Genomic DNA, 18,689 nt, shown 5'->3' with positions numbered 1-18,689 from the left:
CTGACCTAACCATAAGATTTCAGACCCATAGGAATTAATTAATTCTGCTGGGCTAAAGATAATTAGGAAGAATTAAAGAACACAACCATGATAGGTTGAGAAAAGAAAAAAGATTATGTAATCAGTGTAAATACACAAAGAGAAATAAAACAATCTTTAGAAGCGAAACTACAATTTCATCAGTCTGGCTGGCCAATTGCAGAAAAAACAGCTTATGTGTGTCATTAAACGACCAATGGAAAGGAGATAGCGTCTGGTCTAAAACTGAGAAAAAACAAACCTCATTTTCTGATCAGCGCCCTCACTGGCTGAGGACTCTTTAGGAGCCGGAGGGACTTCATTACAAGCTTCAAAAGCAAACTTCTTCCCGTCTTCCTTGCTATCTCTGGCTTCGGGGCTTGGGGCTTCCGTGGGCGCTTCCGCGACCTCCTCGCTAGAGGCCTCCGCGTTCTCGGAGGCCGCGCTACTCTGCTCAACTGCCGGCTCTGGCCCTACAGGCTCACAGTCCGTCCTGCCGCCATCGCCCGGCTGCTCCACGGGCTCCCTTTTCACTACCGCTAACAGGCTGTCTGCCTCGCCCGCCTGAGCGTGTGTTGACTCGCTGGCCAAATCTAAGTCACCCTCCTCCGGATGGGCGCTGTCAAAAAGGTCCTCTTCCTCCGCAAGCTTTCTGTCTGGCCCCACGCTACTTGTATCCTGTGCAAATGGCTGCTCCAGCTCGGAACCTTCTTCTTTTCCTGGCTCAGATTTACAAGTTTCCCCCAAAATGTCGAGTATTTTCTCATTTTCTACGGATTTAACAGGAATAGAATGGCACAAGGTTTAATTACCAGGGAAATAAAGCAATCACAAATGTGGAACGGGCACGGCTGCCACACTAACACGAAGAGAACTGCTAGCTACACAGAGATTGGAAAACCCGCGGGTACACAAGGTTACACTGGTTACGCTACCTGCGCTGCGACCTCTAGCAAGCCTCTAGCTACACGGGAGAGAAAAGCATCCCAGAGATTTAACCCCCAAAACCTTCTGGCTGATTCTTGACAGTCTTCATTCTGTCGTCGTTTATATATGACTCTTCCAAATTTAGCTTCCAAAGTCCAAGTTGCTTAACTGAATGTATCACCATTCACTGAACAGCTCAATTTCCAAATTTCTTTGAATTTCTTTTAACAGAACAGTCCAACATGAAAACCAGAATCTCTTCCATCGGTGCTCTGAGATATTTGCAGTCCAGAAAGTGAATAGTGTTTGGAATTCTCATGAAGACACTCTTTCCTCTTCTGGAATCCAGTTATGTCTCAATGTTTTAAAATGTATCTCCCTACCACTACCTGTGCTGCCTGAATTAAAAACCACACGATTAAGCTATGGCCCAATATCACAAGATCTGTTTGTGGGTCCAGAGGTACCAGCTCTCGAGAGGCATGCAAACTCTTTGGACATATGCGGAAATGCCGTTTATATTTAACAAGGCATGAGACAGTCTCATCTCACTGATACATTTTGTAAAATGAGAATTGGCCACTTGTACAGATCTGGTGATATGGCTGGGTTTCCAATCTCTATGATCCTGGTAGGTTCTGGATGTAAACCTTCAGAACAATGTATACTACAGTAAGGCAACTTTTAAAAACCAAAGAATTCAAATTAGAGAAGGTGGAAAACTAGAACAGTTCCAAACCCCCACTGGTAAGTTTTCCATTAACAGTACCTGGCTCCAGGGAGGGCTCTTCGATTTCCTGCAACAAAAAAACTTAAGTAAGACTGTGCCAGACAAATGACACCTACAGTATATCACAACTGAAAACTAGATTCACTAAAAAAGAAACTGAAAAAACACAGACTGGGAAACTCACAAATCCGAGAGGAGGGGACACTGCCTGTTTGAGGAGCCACCTCACCTGCTGGCAGACACTTCACTCAGCCCACCCTCCATTTAGTCTCTCTCTAAGGGCCTGAGATCTGGTCACAGTTCATGGGAAGAAGTGATCACACACCCCTGTTTGTTCCCAAAGCTGGAATTCTGAAATTCAAGGGAAGTAATGTTTTCTGTTTCCTAATTTAGTGTCTAGTAAAATGCGTGGCATCTATCAATCACTTTTTCACTTAGCTTTCTGAAAATTTGAAAGACTGAGGGCATACGGGCACAGGTGGTCTGACTCTGCTCTTATTTTGCATGTGTGCCGCCCTGGCCACCTGAATACCTCTGGTATTCACTCTTCTGATCAGTGTCCCCACTGGTCAATTTTATTTTTTTTTTAAGTCGGCATCTCACTCTGTCACCCGGGTTGGAATGCAGTGGCACGCTGCTCATGGCTACCACAGCCTCAACCTACTGGGCTCAGGCGATCTTTTTTGCCTCAGTCTTCTAAGTAGCTAGAACTACAGGCACAAGCCACCACACTCGGCTAATTTTTTTATTTCTTGTAGAGATAGGTCTTGCCAAGTTGCCCAGGCAGGTCTTGGACCCCTGGACTCAGGCAATCCTATAGCCTCGTCCTCCCAAAGTACTGGGATCACAGGCATGAGCCACCACGCCCGGCCTTCCCACTGGCCGGTTCTAAATGTCATTCAAACTCTTTCCACGGAGCCCTGTCCATTCAGCCTAGAGCTGGTCCTGGTCTACAGTGTCTGGCTTTAGTACCCAATTATATCTGTCTACACCTTGCTATCACTTACAGTGAGCTCTTGTCCCTCTGTGGCCTCCAGCCTTCAGCCAATGGCTTCCCACACCATCTCCCTCCCCAACAGGCCCATCCTGGCAAAGTGATACATAAGACTCAGCATTTATCTTGGGCCGTCTCCTCTAGAAAGGATTCTCCAGGGGCTCCCTGTCTAACCTAATTCCAGGTGGTGCCCCATTAAGGAAAGGGCTCTTCTCAGGTAGTCCCCAGGCTCCCATGCACACAAGGTACCTTACTCGGGAAGTGCAGCCCACACGGATGAGCACTGACTAGGTTTCCGGTTAAACGTAGCATCTTTCATAGACATACACTGGTCATCAGACAGCCCCAGGAGGCTGGCACTATCAGCTCCCCCACTTCTTTCACAGGTCTCCGAGTAACTTGCCCAAGGATATGCCACAGGCAGGGAGCAGAGACAGGCTCTGAGCAAGGGTCGTGTGATTATGAGTCTGCTTCTAACCATCTGTTCAAACCTCCTTCCAACGCCGCTTACATGTGTACGTCACCTTGAGATGGCGGGTCCTTTGAGGACAGGGCACACCTTTACTTCTCATGCATCTCTGTAATCTGGGTAGTTAACACTACACCTAACACATCACAGGTGCTTCACACATACCAATAAATGGATGTGAACGATTTGCACTTTCCACTGGGAACAGCCCTGCTATCCTCAGATGCTCTAAGAAATCAGACATTTCTTGTGGTTTCTAACTTTATCTATTTCTTTCCCACGTACCTTATCCCATGAGTGAAATTAAGACTTTATGACAAAAGCAAATTATCTTGGCAAAATAATTCTCTAGAAAGAAGTGAACATATTCCTTTGTCTCTGGAAGGGACTGTGTATTTTCCATTTAACATGGGAGTTTTTGACCTAGAAAGACATTAGAGAAAATGACAAGCTTTGGTTCCTCCTTTCCTTTCTGAATCAGGAATGGTTGTGTCACTTTGCAGGTAGACAGACACATCAGCTCTAAAGGAGAGCTGGGCTGCACCAAGTTTTCTTGAGGTTCGTACCCTCCTCAAGGCTGTAGTTCTGGCTTTCCAATATCTCCCTTGCCCCTGCCAGGCAGAAGCAAATGGAGATCTTCTGAAAGGTGATTTCTAATAAGAACAGCATTGGGGACATTAAAAAAAAAAAAAAAAAAAAAGGCCTCACAAAAGTTGATTCTATTTTCATTTCCTTACAAAAATGTCTAATGAAAATTAAAAAGCTATCCAGGTAAGCGTACCCCAACAATTTACATCTATGTAGGCTGGCAAAACAAAAGAAAACACAGGACTCACACTTGCAAGAATCATACCTGAAAGCTCTCACCTCAAATTTGATATTTATACAGATGGTAATGAAGCAGCCAAATGATACAGTCATTAAAAGAAATCTGTAAGGACAACTTTCCAAGACAGGACCAAACCCTGAGACTCCACCTTTCCCAGCAGAGCTCAACTGTCCCCCCTCCCCACAATGCAATGAACAAGAATGTCACATAATACACCCCTCTATCAGCTGCTGGTAAGCCATAGTGCTTGGAGACACTAGTCGAAACCAAGAGATAAGTTCTTGGCAACAGGTACATTTTATTTGGGAAAAAGCAGAAAGCAAACATCCCTCTAAAGATCCTGACAATGATCCTTGCAATGACTATTAGCTGGAACTGGTATACAATGTCTTTTTTTTTTTTTTTCCGTTGGAATCTCACTCCTTTACCCAGGCTGAATGGAGTGCAGTGGCACACATGCTCATGGCCACACCAGCACCAACCTCCTGGGCTCTGGCAATCCTTCTGCCTCAGTCATCCGAGTAGCCGGAACTCCAGAAGCGTGATACCAAGTCCAGCTATTTTTTATTTTTATTATAGAGATGAGGTCTCGCCAAGTTGCCTGGACTGGTCTCAAACCCGTAGGCTCAGGCAATCCACTTGCCTTGGCCTCCCAAAGTGCTGGGATTACAGGCTGAGCTACCAAGCATGGTCTTATAATGTCTTAAGCAGTTTCAAGAAATTGTGGTCTAACCTTTGATTCTACAAGTACTGAGACATACAACAATTTACCTGTAATATAGTGAAGTCAGATGATGAAGTATCTAAATTGTTTATAGTTTCTTTGTCCTCTACCTGTAAAATAAACGCAGAACACAGTTCACTACATCAGCAAAAAAATAACATAATGGTATATCTGTACAATGTAAAGTTAAGTCATGAAAATAACTTACAACACAATTTTAAACCCAAAGCAGGAATGAAAACAGCCTTATAGTATCGTTCCAGGTACACTGAAAGAAATGTTGTATACAAGTGTCTATTGGCAGATAGACCAGGAAATCCACTAAAATGCTATCAGTGAGTGTCAAGATGCAAGCCAAAGAAAAAAATCTAAGGTAAGCGGAAGAGATTAAAATTAGGTAGTACACAGACCCTGTAGGTGAAAGTGAACACCAGGTCTGGGGCTGCTCTTCCAGGAAAAGTGTCTAGAATCATGCTGCAGAGTAAAGTCTTGGGCCACCACTGCTTACTCAAGCCTGAATGCTGCCGATGTGGGGACTGCTGCTTCTGGGACAGCTTCTGCCCAGACCAAACAGCATTTCTCTCTTTCTTTTTTTTTTTTAATTGAGTTGGAGTCTCACTCTGTCACCCAGACTGGAGTGCAGTGGCTGCTCTCGGTCACTGCAGCCTCGACCTGCTGGGCTCCGGCGAACCTTCCGCCTCAGTCTTCCGAGTAGCTGGAACTACAGGCGAGCACTACCACGCCCGGCTGATTTTTGATTTATTGTAGAGATGAGGTCTCGCCAAGTTGTCGAGGCGGTTCAGGCAATCCACTCACCTCAGCCTCCCAAAGGTGCGGGATTACAGGCTGAGCCACCGAACCCCGTCAAACAGCATTTCTAAGAACCTGTCTTCTAGCATCTATCAACTTCCAAATCTGAGTTTAGGGACAGGAGCACAAAACTGGAAAAATCCAGGTGACCAATCTATGCCCCACCTGCAGGGGAAGAGTAACCAGCACATCGAGCTTATCTAAGAGATGGGCTCTGCCCAATAAGGCAAGGGATTCCCCCAAATAAAGGGGACTCAGATGCTTTGTGACGCAAAACTAGTTTTGGCTACACACTAAAAAGCTCTGAAGGTTGGTATACTTTTTAGGTATTTAATAATAAGAATGTATCATCATCACTTTTACTTAACTAGAAAAGACACCCATACATAATCAAAAAACTCAAAAGGTACAAAAGCCTATTCACTGGCTGAGCACGGTGGCTCAGCCTGTAATCCCAGCAGTTTGGGAGGCTAAGGCGAGTGGATTGCCTGAGCCCTCAGGTTCGAGACCAGCAACTTGGCGAGATCACGTGCACACTTGTAGTTCCGTCTACCTGGAAGGCTGAGGGGAAGAACCTCCGGAGCCCAGCAGGTGGACACTGGGGTGACCATGAATGTGTCACTGCATTCCAGCCTGAACGACAGAGTGAGACTCCAACTCAAAAAGAAAAAGCCTATTCATTAAAAACCACCCCCCACCACTCCTGTCACCAGATATGCTACACATGCAGGTGCTAAAGACTACACCCCCTATCCCCTACTGCTTGAGGCAGCACACCATTCTGAACCTGCCTGATTTTACATCCTTCTTGGAGACTGGTTTAGTTCATATAAACCTGCTTAGTTCATTTTGATGTTACAGAGCAATAACAACTGTGTTACTGAGAATAACAAATTTTTTTTTGAGTCAGAGTTTGAGCTTTGGAGTTTGAGGCTGCAGCTTGGGTGACAGTGAGAACTGTCTGTAAAAATAAACAAATAAGCCGGGCTCGGTGGCTCAGCCTGTAATACCTCGCTTGGGGAGGCTGAGGTGAGTGGAATGCCTGAGCCCGCGGGTTTGAGACCCGCCTGGGCAACTTGGCGAGACCTCATCTCTACAATAAATCAAAAAATCAGCCAGGCATGATAGCGTATGCCTGTAATTCCGTCTACTTGGAAGGCTGAGGCGGAAGGCTTGCCAGAGCCCAGCAGGTCAAGGCTGCGGTGGCCAGGAGCAGCCACTGCACTCCAGTCTGGGCGACAGAGCAAGACTCCAACTCAAAAACAAACAAACGAACAAACAAACAGCAAAACAAAACAAAAACACAGGACGGGTGCAATGGCTCATGCCTATAATCCCCGCACTTTGGGAGGCCAAGGTGAGAGAACTGCCTGAACCCAGAGGTTTGAGATCAGCCTGGGTAACTAGGCAAGACCTCATCTCTAGAATAAATAAAAAAATTAGCCAAGTGTGATGGCACACGCCTGCAGTTCCGGCTTCTTGGAAGGCTAAGGCGGAAGGATCGCCAGAGCCCTTCAGGTAGATGTGAGGTGACCACGAGTGAGCCACTACACTCCCAAAAACACAACCCCCCCACCCCCAAATGGGTAGATGGCCAGTTGATGGTTTGCTTCTACTTTAAGTCTGTGATAAGCTTAAATCCACTGAATCCTCCCCAAACCTGTGACTGAGGTACTGAGAGGTTAAATAATTTATCCAAGGTCACACAATAAATGACAGGCCTCCAGTCTATGCTCCTAACTCTTAAACTATACTGCTTCTAGACATTTAGGGTGTTTTCAGCTTTTGTTACAGAACATATGATTTTCCAATTAGGAGGGAAAAAACAGTCTTAAGAAAATGCAAGCCAGGTGTGGTGGCTCACGCCTGTCATCCCAGCACTCTGGGAGGTGGAAGCAAGAGGATTGGCTGAGCCTAGGGATTTGAGACTAGCCTGGACAACCTGATGAGACCCTGTCTCTACAATAAATCAAAAAAATTAAACAGACAAAAAAAAAAAAGAAAAAGAGACAGTGTGGTGAGACCTCAACTCTACAACAAATCAAAAGAATTAAAAAGACAATAAATTGAAAAAAAGAGAAGACATAGTGACAGAAATTATATACCTGCCCCCATATACCCTTCTTTTTTTTTTTTTTTTTTGAGTTGGAATCTCACTCTGTCACCCAGGCTGGAGTTCCGTGGCACACTCATGGCCACCCCAGCATCAACCTGCTGGGCTCTGGCAATCCTTCCGCATCAGCCTTCCAAGTAACCAGAAATAAAGGCATGCACTACCACACCTGGCTAATTTTTTGATTGACTGTAGAGATGAGGTCTCGCCAAGTTGCTCAGGCTGGTGTGGACACCCTGGGCTTAGGCAATCCTCTTACCTCAGTCTCCCAAAGTGCTAGGATTACCTGGCCAGTCACTGGCCAATCACTATGTGTTTCTGTTACTTTTTTGTAGGAAGCTGGTAAAGGAGACTCACCAAAAAAGCAAAAGTGCACAGCTTATTTGTATCAGAATAACAGCCAGTTCTCAAAACCCAATTCTCCATTCTAAGACTACAACCTGCTACCTCCAAAAACACCCAGTCTCAGTTCTGAAAAGAAATGCAAAACTATTCCAAGGAACGGCAGAGGATCGACTGGCACAGACCGGGGCTTCCTTCCTCCAGGAGGATGGCAGGACTCACTGCAGAGGATCCAAGCCCCGCCCCCCAACATGTAATGAGCCCTACACAGATGATGCGCAGTTTCTGAGGCTGCCTGTTCTGTATCCTGACCAACCTGAGTCCTCACGTAAATGAAACATTTAACATCAAAGTCACAGTATCAATATAACGTGGTGCCTGATCTTAATTCTCAGACATGAGTCTGATGTTCATTCTTCTCTCATTATAAACTATAACACCTCATGATACTTGTTAGCTCTTTACTCCCTAAATTCCACAACTGAACATGCGGCCAACAACACCTACAACTCATATTATGCTAAAAGGATTAATGCCTGGCAAGTAGAGTTCAAAATATAATACCCATTATAGTTTTATTACATAGATGATATGTTTCTTTCTTTTTTTTCTCTTGAGTTGGAATCTCACTCTGTCGCCCTGGCTGGAGTGCAGTGGCACACTCGCTGCCGCCACAGCCTCAACCTGCTGGGCTCAGGCGATCCTTCCACCTCAGCCTTCCAAGTAGCTGGAACTATAGGCATGCGCCACCATGTCTGGCTAATTTTTTTATTTATTGTAGAGACGAGGTCTTGCCAAGTTATCCAGGTTGGTCTTGAATCCATGGGCTCAGACAATCCCTCACCTCGGTCTCCCAAACTGCTGGGATTACAGGCGTGCACCATCGCACCTGCTGATACATATCTAACATGAAAAAAGAGGCTGGGTTTGAGGCCAGAAGTTCGAAACCGGTCAGTGCAACACTGCAAGACCAAGCCTGCCTGTACAAAATTAAAACATATTAAAACACATAAGCTGAAATGTCAAGATTTGTTTTAAAGGTTGACTGCTGGGAGGGTACCAGTTGGGTCCTCACAGAAAAAGACCAATTTCTAACTGCTCCCAATCTCAATATTTTCAAGGCATCCTAACACCACAGATCAACTTCCTGAAACAGGAGGGCTTTCAATAGTCCTCAAAATGTTTCATCCTGCATTCTGCAAATGGGTACAGCAAGTACTTGTGCAATATAAGAGATACCACTTTTCAACAACCCAAAGAGTATTTTCAGTATCATCTGAATTGTGTACATAAATGCATCAGCCATCATTCTTCGGAAGTGGCATTAAAGGAAATTACTCTCCAATATAAAACATTTCTTACGATATTTGTGAAGCTGACACATCAGGGTACGTTCTAGGGACATGGCCGAGTTACCTACAGCATGTTCCTGCAGCTGCTCCGTGAGCTCTTTCATCTCTCCCTCGACCAGTTCTCTGCTATCAGACAGGGACTCCTGGAGATTATCAGCATCATCATCCTCGACACAATCTGCAACGCTCCCATTGTCGATTTCTGCTTCATCTAGCACACTGATATCCATCATGTCGATGTCCTGCAAGTTCTCCAAACTGGTCTCAACATCCTCCTGTGACAAAGCAAAATAAAACTATCACGTGACTGCCACCAGTCCGCCCACCAAGCTGATTCACTCACCAGGTTATACATACCTGTCCGTCCCCTGAGTTTTCCTCAAGTCCGTTATCTTCCACACCCTCTTCTTCTGGTTTACGCCCTGAAGAGAGAACCATTTACAACATGAGATCGATAACATCTATTTTCCAGAAGCAAAAACCTCCATTTATTAATTTAAAGAAATTATTTTTTTCTTTAAAATTAAGACAGGGTCTCGCTACGTTGCCCTGGCTGATCTCGAACTCCTGGGCTCAAGCAATCCTCTGGCCACGGCCTCCCAAAGTGCTAGGATTACAGGTGTGAACCACCATGACTGGTCAACCTTCATTTTCATAAGCGCTGAGCACCATGTAAGTGAATACCGTAAACACCCATGGCACCTCCCAACCCAGGAACAGTGTGTGATCCAGAGATGGCCATTCCAGACAAACTCTCACCCTACCCTCACATGGAAGGGGTTCTGTTCTTATCAACTGGCTTGGAAGAGGAGGCGCTGGAAACAAGTTCTCAGTACAACTGATGCTGACCACACCTGTCCTGAGGCCTGCCCTTCTTGTCAAATGACTTTGTTCGTGGGGAGATGAGAATCTGACACAAACGTGGAACACCCTATGTCTTCCCACAGAAACAATGATATGAAGCAAAACCTAAAGAAGCAAAACGAAATGACAATTAGCACCTAGAGTTGGCCCTCATGTTCTAGATGGACAGGTTTCCTTCCATTATTTTGCTACACATAGTCATGTACTTTGCTTACAAAATGGCACTATACTACTGTTTGATCTTTTTTTTTTTTTTTTTTTTTGAGTTGGGAGTCTCACTCTGTTGCCCAGACTGGAGTGCAGTGGCCGTTTCCGGCCACCGCAGCCTCGACCTGCTGGGCTCCGGAGATCCTTCCGCCTCCGCCTCGCAAGTAGCTGGAACTACAGGCGCACGCTACCGCACCCGGCTAATTTTTTGATTTATTGTAGAGATGAGGTCTCACCAAGTTGCCCAGGCGGGTCTCGAACCAGCGGGCTCAGGCAATTCACTCACCTCAGCCTCGCAAGGCGCGGGATTACAGGCTGAGCCACCGAGCCTGGCTTTGTTTGATCTTTAACTTAGTATGTTGTGAACTGCTTTCCATTGTTTTTTAATAGCACTATATGGCTATAGATTAGTGATCTAATTAATACCAATTAATAAACAAGAGGGTATTTATAAATATTAATGTCCTAGTTGGGTGCAGTGGCTCACACCTGTTAATCCCAGCACTTTGGGAGGCCAAGGTGGGAGGACTGCTTGAGTCCAGGAGTTCGAGACCAGTATGGACAACACAGCAAGAACTCATCTCTGCAAAAAGTTAAAAAATTAGTCAGGTATGGTGGCACATACCTGTAGTCCCAGACACTCGGGTAGCTGAGGTAGAAGGATCTCCTGAGCCCAGAATGTCGAGGCTGTGGTGAGCCATAATTGTGCCACTGTACTCTAGCCTGGGTAACAAAGTGAGTCCCTAACTCAAAAAAAATATAAATGAATGTTCTGCTAACTATTTGCGTTTTTTTTTTTTAGTCAGTGTCTTACTCTGTCACTCAGGTTGGAGTGCAGTGACATACCCACGGCCACCACAGCCTCAACCTTCTGGGCTCAGGCTACCTTTCCACCTCAGCCTCCTGAGTAGCTGGACTTACAGGCACACACCACCACACCTGGCTAAATTCTTTTTTGTAGAAACAAGGTATTGCCAAGTTGTCCAGGCAGGTCTCAAACCCCTGGCTCTGGCAATCCTCTTGTCTCCACCTCCCAGAGTACAGAGACTATAGGTGTGAGCCACTGTGCCTGGCCTAGGAATTCTTTTTTGCATACCGGTAGTTATCATCTTAGGGCATATTTCTAGAAATGGCATCACCAGAAGACAGAATATGCGCATTTTTAAGTCTTAGAAAAAGAAACCCCCCCACCCCACCCAACAAAAAACAACCTGCCACATACCATCAAGATTCCCTAGAGGAAGGTTGTTCTGATTTATACACTTCCATCAACATTGGATAAAAATGCCAATCTTTCTGAATCTGAATTAAAATTGTCCGTTTTTCTTTATCCTTGCCAATGAGGTAGGCAAAATTCGAATACTTGTTTTAACCTGAATTTATCTGATTACTATTTACATTGAATTTTTGTGGTTAATCATCTGTACGCTTGTAGAAATTTCTCATCTATATTTTCCCCATTAAAACGTTTTTGTGGCCAGGCTTGGTGGCTCAGCTGTAACCCTAGCACTTAGCTGAAGTGAGTGGACTGCTTGAGCCCATGGATTCGAGACCAGTCCGGGCAACTTGGCAAGACCTCATCTCTACAACAAAAACAAAAATCAGACGGCATGGTAGCATAGGCAGCTCCAGCTACTTGGAAGGCTGAGGCGGAAGGATCGCTGGAGCCCAGCCGGTCGAGGCTGGGGTGGCCGTGAGCATGCCACTGCACTCCAGCCTGGGTGACGGAGACTTCGACTCAAAAAAAAAAAAAAAAAATTTTTTTTTCTTTGGCTAGCCGCCTCCCACCTCCCTGATCGAAACGTGAATATCACACACAATATATATTTCTTCCCAGCTCTTCACCAGTCTTTTATTTTTTATTTATTTTCAAAGCAGGATTTATTGAGAGGACAGAAAAGCTCCCACAGCAGGAGGGGACTCGAGGGGGTTGCCAAGTCTTTTAATTTCATTTACAGGTTTTGGGTAAATTTCACTGGTTCATAGCCAAAGCTATTAATTGGTTTTTAATGTGTCAATAATTTGTGCCTCTATGCTTAGAAGCCGTCCTCCACACTGAGCACAAAATATATACCTGTATTTTTGTTGTTTTGGGGATTTGAACACTTATTTTCTCAGTTTGGGGGTTTTTTTTTAGTAGAAGTTTCACGCTGTTGCTTCTTAGCCTGGCATACAGTAGCATGCTCACGGCCACCACAGCCTAGGCTTGCTAGGCTCAGGCAATCTTTCCACCCAAGTCTTGCAAACAGCTGGAACTACAAGAGCACATTACCATACCTGTCTAATTTTTTGATTTACTGTAGAGACGAGGTCTTGTCAAGTTGCCCAGGCTGGTCTCAAACCCCTGGACTCAGGCAATTCTCTCACCTCGGCCTCTCAAAGTGCTGGGATTACAGGCGTGAGCTACTGGCCTATACCCTCAGTTTTGTGCTGAATGGAACTATTTTCCAAATAGCCGTCCCATTTTAAACTGATTTCCCAACACCATTTACTAAATAACACTGCCCCCCTATCAATTTGAAATGTTAGCCGTGTTCAATATCATATTCCTACATATGTCTAGGACTATTTAATGTTTTGATTCTCTTTCACTGATCTGTTAATTCTTATTCTAGCTTTAGCTATTTGGCACTCTAATGTTTTTCTAAATATAAAGTACTGAGATTAACTCCAAGAAAAAAAACTAAGGCAATGACTTAACTCCAGGTTTTTCTTCAGGAGTTTAGTAATTAAGGTTTAGAAAAAGGGTTATGGGCTGAGTGTGGTGGCTCACACCTGTAATCCCAAACTTTGGGAGGCCAAGGAGGGAGGATTGCTTGAATCCAAGAATTCTGCCCCAACCTAGGCAACATAGAGAGACCTCATTGCTACAAAAACAAAAAAATTATGAAAGACATTAAGAGGCTAGATACCTTTTCAGGTTCACATTTCACTTTTTAGACAACAATGCTAAAAATAGGATAATCATTTCCCCCAATTCCCTTTACCCGATCTCCCAATTTTTCTTACTAATCAAGTATTTATTGGTAACATTCACAATCTGTTCCAGAGCCAACAGTTCACAGCGGGCAGGCATGTTGCCACTTTTATCCTAACAGGAGCTTTATATGGCCACTTGCCTTTAATTTTTATACAAATGATAAAATGAGTAGAAAACAGAAAAATGTAAACGATACTAGAAATAACAGAATGGAAGTAAAATGGAAATAGAAATCATTAGGCATGGCGAAAATCAAATTTTCGGTGTCAAGAGCAGGCTTGCTATAAAATTAAGAACATGTCTTAAAGCAAGGTGTTACGTAGCATGGCACGTGTTTTAAAGCTACTGCTGAGACATAGCTTTCTAGAGCTTTTTCATCAAGATGGTTCTTAGCTTTTGGAAAGACACGGGAGAGAAGCTGACCTCTGAAAGGACAGACCGAGAGCAGAAAGCCATATTTTAAATCTTGTTCTCAAACCCTGACACGATGATGAGAAAGTAGACGCTACTGGAGAAATCCATTTTTTATCTTGTTCCTAAACCCTAACACACAATGAGAAAGTAGAGACTATGTCCGGGAGAAATACACGCTCTAGGTAAAGATTAACTTTGCCAACTTTGTCTTTTCAGAAACACAGACTCCTTAAACATGACCGGTACCAGCCTATTGTAGTCTTTTTAGAAACTCGAATTTCTCAAGCATGACCAATACTGACTCATTGTATACTCAGTTTCTGGTGACCAGGAACCCCCTCAGGGTCTCCAAGATATCCACAAGTGGTCAACAAGGAAGTCACGGCAGTCAGGGCTGGAGGGCTACAGTGACACACTCATCTAGAGTGTAGGCCTGCTTACTGTCTGTGGGAAGTGATCCTTTCTTAAATAAATCTTTTCTTCTTTCACCTCTCTGTGTTGCAAATCTTTGCATTACTTGGTTCTCTGGTTACCACACATACCTCTGGCATGCCGGTTCCAGTGGTGCTGCGCCCCTTCCCATCCATTCATCCATCCCCTCTCACCCTCGGTACCCTAACAACTTCCACATAACCTTGGGAAAAAATCACTCCCTGCTTTATGCCTTTCTCCCAATACAAAGATCAATTTTTTTTTTTTTTTTTGAGACAAGGTCCCACTCTGCTGCCTAGGCTGGTGTTCAGTGATGTGATCGTAACTCTTTGTAACCTTGAACTCCTGGGCTCAAGTAATCCTCCTGTCTTAGCCTTCTGAGTAGCTGGGACTACAGGTGTGTGCCACCTCGTCTGGTTCATTTTTATTCTCTAGAGACAGTCTTGCTATGTTGCCAAGGTTGAACTCCTGGCCTCAAGACATTCTCCCACCTTGGTCTTATATATCACAGTAAATAAGAATTTTTTTTTTTTGAGTTGGAATCTCACTCTGTTGCCCAGACTGGAGTGCAGTGGCCACTCCCAGCCACTGTAGCCTCGACCCACTGGGCTCCGGCGATCCTTTCGCCTCAGCCTTCCAAGTAGCCAGAATTACAGGTACGCGCTACCATGCCCAGCTGATTTTTTGATTTATTGTAGAGATGAGGTCTCGCCAAGTCGCCCAGGTGGGTCTCGAACCTGCGGGCTCAGGCAATCCACTCACCTCAGCCTCCCAAAGACACGGGATTACAGGCTGAGCCACCGAGCCCGGCTATAAATAAGAATTTTTAAAAAGCCTACAACTTACTAAGAATGTGAGTTCACACTGATAAGTGGAAGAGAAGGACCAGCTATTCCTATGGTAGTAAACCAAGCCATAAACAGAAGGATCAATGACATTAGAAAATCATCATTTGGCAACCACTGTAATAAATGACTGAACAGGAAATGAGTGGTTGTTGAAACTAATGGAAATGTATAGGACATCAACATAGTCTCAAAGTATCTTCCTCATAGATGTAATTACAAAGAGAAAGATAGCAACTTTCCAGTGGAGAAACCTGGCCAACATGTTAAGTCAGTGAATAGCGCCAGTAGTGGCTCAAACGGACGCACAGGATAAGACACACTAAGAATACACTACTTCTGGTGGCACTTCTGACAAGTGGATACAGCTTGATCCTAATCACGGGGAAGAAAAACCCCAAACAATTCAAACTGAAAAATAGGCTACAAAATCAGTGAACTATACTCTGAAAAAACCAGCAATGTCACAAAAACAAAGCATGTCCCTCGGATTTCAGAAAACTAAAGAGGCATGACAACCGATTGCAATGCATAACCCTGGACTTTGTTTCTCTTCAGTTATAAAGAGCATTACTGAACAAATTACTAAATCTAAATAAGATCAGAGATGAGATAATAGTATTGCATCAGTGCTGATTTCCTGCCTTTGGTTATGTAATGTTCTTGCTTTTAGGAAGCACTATAGTGTGCAGGGCTAAGGGCACACGCCTTCCAACTTACCATCAACAGTTCAGGGAAAAAATATACACAGGGAGAGACAAGGGTCACGTAAATGCAAGCGCATGTTAACTGGTGTGTCTGGGCACAGGGTGGGTGGGGATTCCGTGTACCAGCCCTGTAACTCTTCTTAGGTAAGATGATATCAAAATAAAAACAACTTCCCCCCTCAGAATAAGATTAGGTAATACTTAAAAAGCAAACACGCTAACTTTGCACCTCCAGTTACAAAATCTTCTCAAACACCATGAAATATCCCATTAATTTGTACTTGGTGATAATTTTGGAGATGTGCTGAGATTACTTGAGATATGCTTTCTAAAATTTTAAACCATTTTGAGTTCATTCATTAAAAAGGTCACTCTGTTTTCTGTTAAAATCTTCATTAAAAAGTACTGGTAAGCTGGGCTCGGTGGCTCAGCCTGTAATCCCGCGCCTTTGGGAGGCTGAGGTGAGTGAATTGCCTGAGCCTGCGGGCTCGAGACCCGCCTGGGCAACTTGGTGAGACCTCATCTCTACAATAAATCAAAAAAATTAGCCTAGTGTGGTAGTGCGTGCCTGTAGTTCCAGCTCAAAAAAAGAAGAAAAAAAAAAAGTACAGGTAAAGCAGTTGGAAATAATTCAATAAAACGTAAATAACTGCCCCATCAGATATCAACACGCACTATAGGCAGCAGACACTCTTGATGTTGCCCCGCCCATTATGCCCTTCACAATGTATGTATCCTTAATAAATCAACTTTTCCTAGTTCATATAAAAACAACAACACACACTGCAAAATTTCAGAATAAAACTAATTATACCAGATAAACAAAGATGAAAAGGAGCGTGTATTGCACGACTCCATTTTACATGGAGTTCTAGAACAGGCAAAACTAACCTAAGGCAAAAGTCATCATAAGAGTGGTTTTTATTTTTGCTGGGGTGTGATGGGGTGGGGTGGGCTGTGGGACTGGGAAAGGGGAGGAGCGATCTTTGACATAAGTGTTTCAAATTTTGATCCCTAACACCTACCTTACACCATACGCAAAATAAATTCTATGAATTAAACATAGAACATAAAAATAAAGCTATAAAGATTACAACACAGGATAATTTTTTATGCTTTTAAAGCAAAGAAGGGTGTTTTAGAACATAACATAGGCCGGGCTCAGTGGCTCAGCCTGTAATCCCAGCGCTTTCGGAGGCTGAGGTCAGTGTATTGCCTGAGCCCGCGGGTTCGAGACCCACCTGGGCACCTTGGCGAGACCTCATCTCTACAATAAATCAAAAAAGCCAAACAATAACACAAAGATCCCCCAAAATGCTTTGCTGGCTGGTATCCCTAAGCACAGTATGCGAGCGCCTCTTAAACTCACTTAACATCCATTACTGTTTCTCTTTAAATGTTGCTTGTTCCATAGAAGAAATGTATTTCATTGTATTTATCTGCAGATAAAGATTGTGCTTGCATTTCTTCATAGACTAGATACTTCAGATCATTGGCTTTGTGTTTTCTGAATTGCCTTTTCAGGCCCTTTGCCCATTTTTCTCCTGGGTTGTTTATCTTGAGTTATAAGGGTTCCCTGAAATGTTGGCCACTGTTTCTTCTCAACCTGTCACTTGACTTAACTTGTTAGTGGTATTTTGGTCCTTAAAGGCTTAATCTTGTTCTAGGCAGTGCTGTTAACCTACACTATTTGGATTCTAGATTTTATGTTCTTTTTTTTTTTTTTTTTTTGAGTTGGAGTCTCACTGTCACCCAGACTGGAGTACAGTGGCCGCTCCTGGCAACCGCAGCCTCGACCTGCTGGGCTCCGGCGATCCTTCCGCTTCAGCCTTCCGAGTGGCTGGAACTACAGGCACGTGCCACCATGCCCAGCTAATTTTTTGATTTATTGCAGGGAATGAGGTCTCACCAAGTTGCCCAGGCTGTTCTTGAACCTGTGCTCAGGCAATCCTCTCACCATGGCCTCCCAAACTACTGGGATAACAGGCTTGAGCCATTGCCCCTGGCCTAATTTTTTAATTTAATTGTTTTAGAGAAGGGGTCTTGCTGTATTGTCCAGACTGGTCTGGAATCTGAATCTCCTGGGCTCAATGATACTTCCACCTCAGCCTCCCAAAGTACTGGAATTACAGGTTTGAGCCACTATACCAGGCAAGGACCAATTTGTTAAAGGAAAGAAAAATAAATGCATACAAATGTATAAACACATATACATATGCACACACGTACACGTTGAAATGACCGTATACACACAGAAACTCCAGTGAAGTATGCTCAGACATTTAGTAATGGGATGCCTCATGATGAGGAAGGAACTTTTGCTTTTTGCTTAATGCATGCATTTTTAAAAAACTATACTACAAGTACTAGTTTGGTTTTTTTTTTTTTTTTGAGTCGGAGGCTCATTCTGTTGCCCAAGCGGGAGTACAGTGGCATGCTCACAGCCACCATAGCTTTCACCTGCTGGACTCGGTGATCCTTCCACCTCAGCCTTCCAAGTAGCTGGAACTACAGGTGTGCACCACCACGCCCAGCTAATTTTTTGATTTATTGTAGAGATAAGGTCTCATCAAGTTGCCCAGGCTGGTCTTGAACTCCTGGGCTCAGACAATTCTCTTGCCTCTTCCTCCCAAAGTGCCAGAATTATAGGCGTGAGCCAACGCGCTTGGTCTAAGTAGTGGTCTTTTTTTTTTGAGTTGGGAGTCTCACTCTGTCACCCAGACTGGAGTGCAGTGGCCGCTCCCGGTCACCTCGACCTGCTGGGCTCCAGTGATCCTTCCAAGTAGTTGGAACTACAGGCATGCGCTACCACACCTGGCTGGTTTTTTATTTATTGTAGAGATGAGGTCTTGCCAAGTTGCCCAGGCGGGTGTGAACCCGCAGGCTCAGGCAATTCACTCACCTCAGCCTCCCAAAGGCGCAGGATTACAGG

At 44.3% G+C, this 18,689-nt stretch overlaps 1 protein-coding gene across 1 annotated transcript in view; it reads right to left on the bottom strand.

The window, feature by feature from the left end:
* Positions 1 to 200: 200 nt before the first annotated feature.
* The window catches only part of LOC103256109 (scaffold attachment factor B1-like), a gene marked incomplete at its 5' end in the record, with an annotated part of 26,896 nt that continues 8,407 nt past the window's right edge, over positions 201 to 18,689 (bottom strand). Inside the window, 5 exons of the mRNA XM_021710426.1 lie at positions 201 to 788; positions 1,715 to 1,742; positions 4,739 to 4,801; positions 9,377 to 9,583; positions 9,666 to 9,730. Coding sequence (XP_021566101.1) covers positions 259 to 788; positions 1,715 to 1,742; positions 4,739 to 4,801; positions 9,377 to 9,583; positions 9,666 to 9,730 — 893 coding nt within the window. The remainder of the gene's footprint in view (positions 789 to 1,714; positions 1,743 to 4,738; positions 4,802 to 9,376; positions 9,584 to 9,665; positions 9,731 to 18,689) is intronic.

This window comes from Carlito syrichta, unplaced genomic scaffold (assembly GCF_000164805.1).
Source record: "Carlito syrichta isolate Samal-C Ts95f unplaced genomic scaffold, Tarsius_syrichta-2.0.1 Scaffold288933, whole genome shotgun sequence".
Taxonomy (NCBI): domain Eukaryota; kingdom Metazoa; phylum Chordata; class Mammalia; order Primates; family Tarsiidae; genus Carlito; species Carlito syrichta.
This window is presented reverse-complemented; position numbering and strand designations above follow the sequence as displayed.